Source organism: Tachysurus fulvidraco, chromosome 23 (genome assembly GCF_022655615.1).
Source record: "Tachysurus fulvidraco isolate hzauxx_2018 chromosome 23, HZAU_PFXX_2.0, whole genome shotgun sequence".
In the NCBI taxonomy this organism is placed as follows: domain Eukaryota; kingdom Metazoa; phylum Chordata; class Actinopteri; order Siluriformes; family Bagridae; genus Tachysurus; species Tachysurus fulvidraco.
The window spans coordinates 19,362,523-19,368,167 of record NC_062540.1 but is presented as its reverse complement, the minus strand read 5'-3'; the positions used below and the strand labels follow the sequence as shown (position 1 = coordinate 19,368,167).

Genomic DNA, 5,645 nt, shown 5'->3' with positions numbered 1-5,645 from the left:
AGGCACAATAATAGAGAGACAGAGAGAGAGAGAATTGTAATGATAGAGAGACAGGGAGAAAGGCACAATGATAGAGAGACAGAGAGAGACTCAGTGTAACAAAGAGATAGGAGGAGAGACTCCTACAGTACTTGTAATGAAAGACACAGTTCTTTCTTTCTTTTTTTGTTTCTTTCGTTCTGCATTTTTTGTACTTTATTTCTTATCAGTTTTTCTGTCACTTTCTCTTTCTCTCTCACTCCCACTCTGCCTTCCTTCCTTCCTTCCTTCTCTTCTTGTTCTTATGTTTTTAAGTTAAGGATGTGAGATTTTTTTTTTTAAAGCAAGATTTTCAATCTTTCATCCATTTTCTTCTCACTTCATTATTTCATCCATCTTTTTGTTCAGTAGTTTGTTACTTGTCTTTGTTTTTTTGTTCTGTAGTATTGAATGTGTGTGTGTGTGTGTGTGTGTGTGTGTGTGTGTGTGTGTGTGTGTGTGTGTGTGTGTGTGTGTGTGTGTGTGTGCGTGCGTGCGTGCGTGCGTGCGTGCGTGCGTGCGTGCGTGTGTGTGCATGTGTGTGTGTTCACCTGTTTGTGTGTGTGTATCTTCCACTATCCTGTACACCTTGTACGGTTCAGAGATGTCCAGTTGGCTGCGTTCAGAAACTTCCTGGAATTCAGTGCTCTTGTTGAGAGCGCAGCGTAGCCGAGTCTTCCACGCTGAGGGGTCGGCTCTGTCACGGCCCTCACGGTACTTCCCCTTATACACTGCCCATGCCTACACACACACACACACACACACACACACACACACACACACACAAACACACACACAAACACACAAAAACATAGATAAGCACACCCATGCAATAGTGTGCCAATGCATGCATACACACAAACACACATACACACACTTATATGTGCAATATACATGCAGCTCCATACGAAAAATAAATAAATAAATAAATAAATTAATTAATTAATTAATTAATAAATAAATATATTAATAAATAAAAATATTTATATTTACATATACGATTGTGCACATTTACATAAACACAAAATTACACACACACACACACACACACACACACACACACACACACACATACCTTTAGATTAAAACGTGCAGACAGATGCATATAGATGAATATACTTGTTCACATAAACACACTGATGCTCACAGTCACATAAACACACACAGTCACATTCACACATGCAGACACACACACGTGCAAATACACAGACAGTTACTGGATAATGAACTTTATCACACTTATATTTAACTTTTCGAGACTGTGGGATTTATTGATTCACCCATCAGTGCACCTTCTTATCTTGGGTTCAGTTCATTCAGCACTCTTATAGAAGTAACAACATTTAGTGTTAACTGTTAATTCTAGTCTTTTCTACTAGTGAATCAGTATAAGTGTTTAACATGTGAAAGTGTTAAAGTGTTTAAAATGTTTAAAGTGTTAGAGTTAAAGTGTTACAGTGTTTAAAGTGTTTAAAGTGTCAAAGTGTTAAAGTGTTTAAAGTGTTAAAGTTAAAGTGTTAAAGTGTTTAAAATGTGAAAGTGTTAAAGTGTTTAAAGTGTTAAAGTTAAAGTGTTAAAGTGTTTAAAATGTGAAAGTGTTAAAGTGTTTAAAGTGTTAAAGTTAAAGTGTTAAAGTGTTTAAAATGTGAAAGTGTTAAAGTGTTTAAAGTGTTTAAAGTGTTAAAGTGTTTAAAGTGTTAGAGTTAAAGTGTTTAAAGTGTTAGAGTTAAAGTGTTTAAAGTGTTAGAGTTAAAGTGTTTAAAGTGTTAGAGTTAAAGTGTTAGTGTTTAAAATGTGAAAGTGTTTAAAGTGTTAGAGTTAAAGTGTTTAAAGTGTTAGTGTTTAAATTGTTAAAGTGTTAGTGTTAAAGTGTTAAAGTGTTAAAGTGTTTAGAGTGTTTAGAGTGTTTAGAGTGTTTAGAGTGTTAGTGTTAAAGTGTTAAATTGTTAGTGTTAATGCTAGTGTTAAAGTGTTTAAAGTGTTAATTTTTTTTATAGTGTTAGTGTTAGTGTTAATGCTAGTGTTAAAGTGTTTAAAGTGTTAAAGTGTTTAGAGTGTTAGTGTTTAAAGTGTTAAAATGTTTACAGTGTTAGTGTTAATGCTAGTGTTAAAGTGTTAGTGTTAGTGTTAATGCTAGTGTTAAAGTGGTTAAAGTGTTAGTGTTAAAGTGTTAAAGTGTTAGTGTTAATGCTAGTGTTAAAGTGCTTAAAGTGTTAAAGCGTTTAAAGTGTTAAAGTGTTTAGAGTGTTAGTGTTAGTGTTAATGCTAGTGTTAAAGTGTTTAAAGTGTTAAAATGTTTACAGTGTTAAAATGTTTACAGTGTTAGTGTTAATGCTAGTGTTAAAGTGTTAGTGTTAATGCTAGTGTTAAAGTGGTTAAAGTGTTAGTGTTAAAGTGTTAAAGTGTTAGTGTTAATGCTAGTGTTAAAGTGGTTAAAGTGTTAGTGTTAAAGTGTTAAAGTGTTAGTGTTAATGCTAGTGTTAAAGTGGTTAAAGTGTTAGTGTTAATTCTAGTGTTAAAGTGTTAAAGTGTTAGTGTTAATGCTAGTGTTAAAGTGGTTAAAGTGTTAGTGTTAAAGTGTTAAAGTGTTAGTGTTAATGCTAGTGTTAAAGTGGTTAAAGTGTTAGTGTTAGTGTTAAAGTGTTAGTGTTAATTCTAGTGTTAAAGTGTTAAAGTGTTAGTGTTAGTGTTAATGCTAGTGTTAATGCTAGTGTTAAAGTGGTTAAAGTGTTAGTGTTAGTGTTAAAGTGTTAGTGTTAATTCTAGTGTTAAAGTGTTAAAGTGTTAAAGTGTTAGTGTTAATGCTAGTGTTAAAGTGGTTAAAGTGTTAGTGTTAGTGTTAAAGTGTTAGTGTTAATTCTAGTGTTAAAGTGTTAAAGTTAATGCTAGCGTTAATTAAAGTGTTAAAGTTAACGCTAGTGTTAATTAAAGTGTTAAAGTACAGTTTCACTGATTTTATATTTCTTTGATCGTTTATTTAATGGTTAAATCATGGAGGTGTTAATTAAAAAGTTAAACCTAAAGCTAACTACAGTTTATTCGAATCTATTTAGTTCATTAATCCAAAAAGTAATGTTAATTAGGTTGAGAATGAATTCACGAATCTGGACAGTAATTTATCAGGAAAGTGTTAATAGAGTTTTGTAATGTAAATAATTCGACACTATGTTCATTCAGACTGTTGCTGAGCTTCAGATGATCAGTGAGACCTTGAAGAGCGCAGCGTCTTCGTTCTGCCTGTAGTCCTGTTTAGCTGCGTGTTTCCAGGGGATTTTAAAGCACGTTTTCTCCTCGTTCTCCCAGCTCAGTCCTGCGTACTTCCCACTGTCGATCTGTGCGATCAGCCATTCTCTCAGACGCATCGGACTCTCCTTCTGCTCCATCTGTAGGGAGATCGGACAGCCATATTAACACCATCCTCAACACTTCTGTAACACGCAGCATGAGAAAGAGCTGGAAAACAAGCTGTCACGTGACCACAGGCTAAAAGCTTTCACACACTTTAGTTTGTACTCTTTTGCTTTATTTTTTGAAAGATAGAATGAGTTGAAAATAAAAGGCAGAAAGACTTACGGTTTGTCTGAAGAGTCTGAAGAGTGCGTGTTCAAGTGGGCACTTAAAATTGTGAGCTGTAATTCAGACTCAAAATGAAAGAGAAAGCAAGACAGGAAATACTTTCGCTTTCCTCTCTTATGTCTCACACACACACACACACACACACACACACACACACACACACACACACACACACACACACACAGAAACAGAGAAAGACGACAGAGAGAGAGAGAGAGAGAGAGAGAGAGAGAGAGAGAGAGAGAGAGAGAGAGAGAGAGAGAGAGATGTGGATGAATTAAAGTGTGATTATGTAATAAAACTACAAAATAATCGTTATTCCATATTTCTCCAAATATAACATTTCTTACTTAGTTATTTCTCAAACTTTGAAGAGATCTTTTAATAATCCACGTTTGAATAATTGATGATTTTGTCCATGTTTTAATGATCATTAAAATATATATCAGGCTTTTAGGATTATGACTAATGACCCAGTTACTGACTTTTAGTAGATTATTATTATTATTATTATTATTATTATTATTATTATTATTATTATTATTATTATTATTATTGTTGTTATTATTATTATTATTATTATTATTATTATTATTATTATTATTATTATTATTATTATTATTATTAAAGAAAAAAATGTAACAAATTTTTCTATTTTAACAATTGTTTACCGATTTTCTGGTCGTACTGGAATTCATTTATGGCTTTCACAACAGCGAGGGTGAAAACTGGGTTGTGTGTCGTGTAGATTTAAAAATGGAGGTTGTATCGTGAAATAGTTCAAGGGGGTGAATACTTATGCACTCACTTATGTATTGTATGTCTTTTATGGCTTTTTTTTGTTTTTTTAGTCTTTAACTTTGGGTCCCAGGGAGCCTGAAGTCTGCAGGACGTCTTAAGTCTGGGGAAAGAAGATCCTGGAGAAAACGAGGATTGCATTTTTATTTAATGCGATATAAAATTCCTTATTTATATTTAGATATTTATTTGTTAATATCATTATTGTGTTGTTCAATTTATTTAACCTAAATGTGAGAGCAGAGAACTGACTTACAGTCTGAACAAATGTTTATTGTGAATCTGATGACCAGAGAAGAGAGAAGTGAAACTTATCTTTCTGTTGGATTGAAAGCTTGGGTTTCTTTTACTTTCTCTCTTTTTTGTTTGTTGTCTTTAATTCATCGTTCATTTTTTCTGTCTTTTGTTCTTTATTTATTTGTTTGCTTGTCTTTTTGTTTAGACTTCTGTCTTTCTGTCTGTCTCTATGTCCGTTTCTTTCTGTCTGTCTCTATGTCCGTCTGTCTTTCTTTCTTCCTGTTTCTTTCTTTCTGTTCCTTCCTGTCAATGTTTAATCCACTAAAGAGGAAGAGGAGGAGGGTTTCTCCACTCTTCACCCCTGACTCACACTGATGATTAGCTCAATCTTACCTTAAAAAACACTGTATTTTCCATTTGTGTGGGGGGTGGGGGGTGGGGTGTGAAACACTTTATTCCCATGACGTATAAAGTATCACAGTTAGTAAAAAAAAGTGCTGTTAAATCAACCGAAAATGAGTAAAATGAACCTTCCACCAAAAAATAATCTAAACAGTTGCCATGTTTCTTTTTTTTAAATGTGAGAGTAAATTTTAAAATAAAATTGTGTAAACTGTAGTTACAGCATTAGAGAGAAAATAAAAACATGCTAAAAATGATTGTTAATAATAATAATAATAATAATAATAATAATAATAATAATAATAATAATAATAATAATAAAGCAAATTTTATGCTTTTTTATCATATAATGTACTCTTTCTTTCTTTATTTGTTTTCTTGCCTCTGTGTTTAAATCTCAGTGGTTTAAAACAGCCAATGAGGATTTCCATGCCTCCATTTTTTCTTTATTATACGCCGTATTAAACCCGTCATGCTGAAAATATCCAGTCAAAGTTAATTACAGTGAAAATATGCAAATAAGAAGCAGGTTGCTCAGGGTTTAGGGAATGTATGTCAGATTGTGAAATGTCAGATTGTGAAGATAGTGAAGATTAATTATTAACTCTGGGTGA

At 32.8% G+C, this 5,645-nt stretch overlaps 1 protein-coding gene across 3 annotated transcripts in view; it reads right to left on the bottom strand.

The window, feature by feature from the left end:
- irf10 (interferon regulatory factor 10) overlaps positions 1 to 3,751 on the bottom strand; it is a 10,320-nt gene extending 6,569 nt beyond the window's left edge. For 2 of the 3 annotated variants that reach the window (XM_027159203.2, XM_047807071.1), the window contains exons 1-3: positions 3,592 to 3,751; positions 3,228 to 3,401; positions 570 to 759 (exon numbers count right to left, since the gene is read on the bottom strand). In XM_027159203.2, coding sequence (XP_027015004.2) covers positions 570 to 759; positions 3,228 to 3,401 — 364 coding nt within the window. In that variant the 5' untranslated portion in view covers positions 3,592 to 3,751. Of the gene's footprint in view, positions 1 to 569; positions 760 to 1,093; positions 1,500 to 3,227; positions 3,402 to 3,591 lie in introns of those variants that run through there. The other variant, XM_047807072.1, reaches the window with a different exon arrangement.
- Positions 3,752 to 5,645: the final 1,894 nt, after the last annotated feature.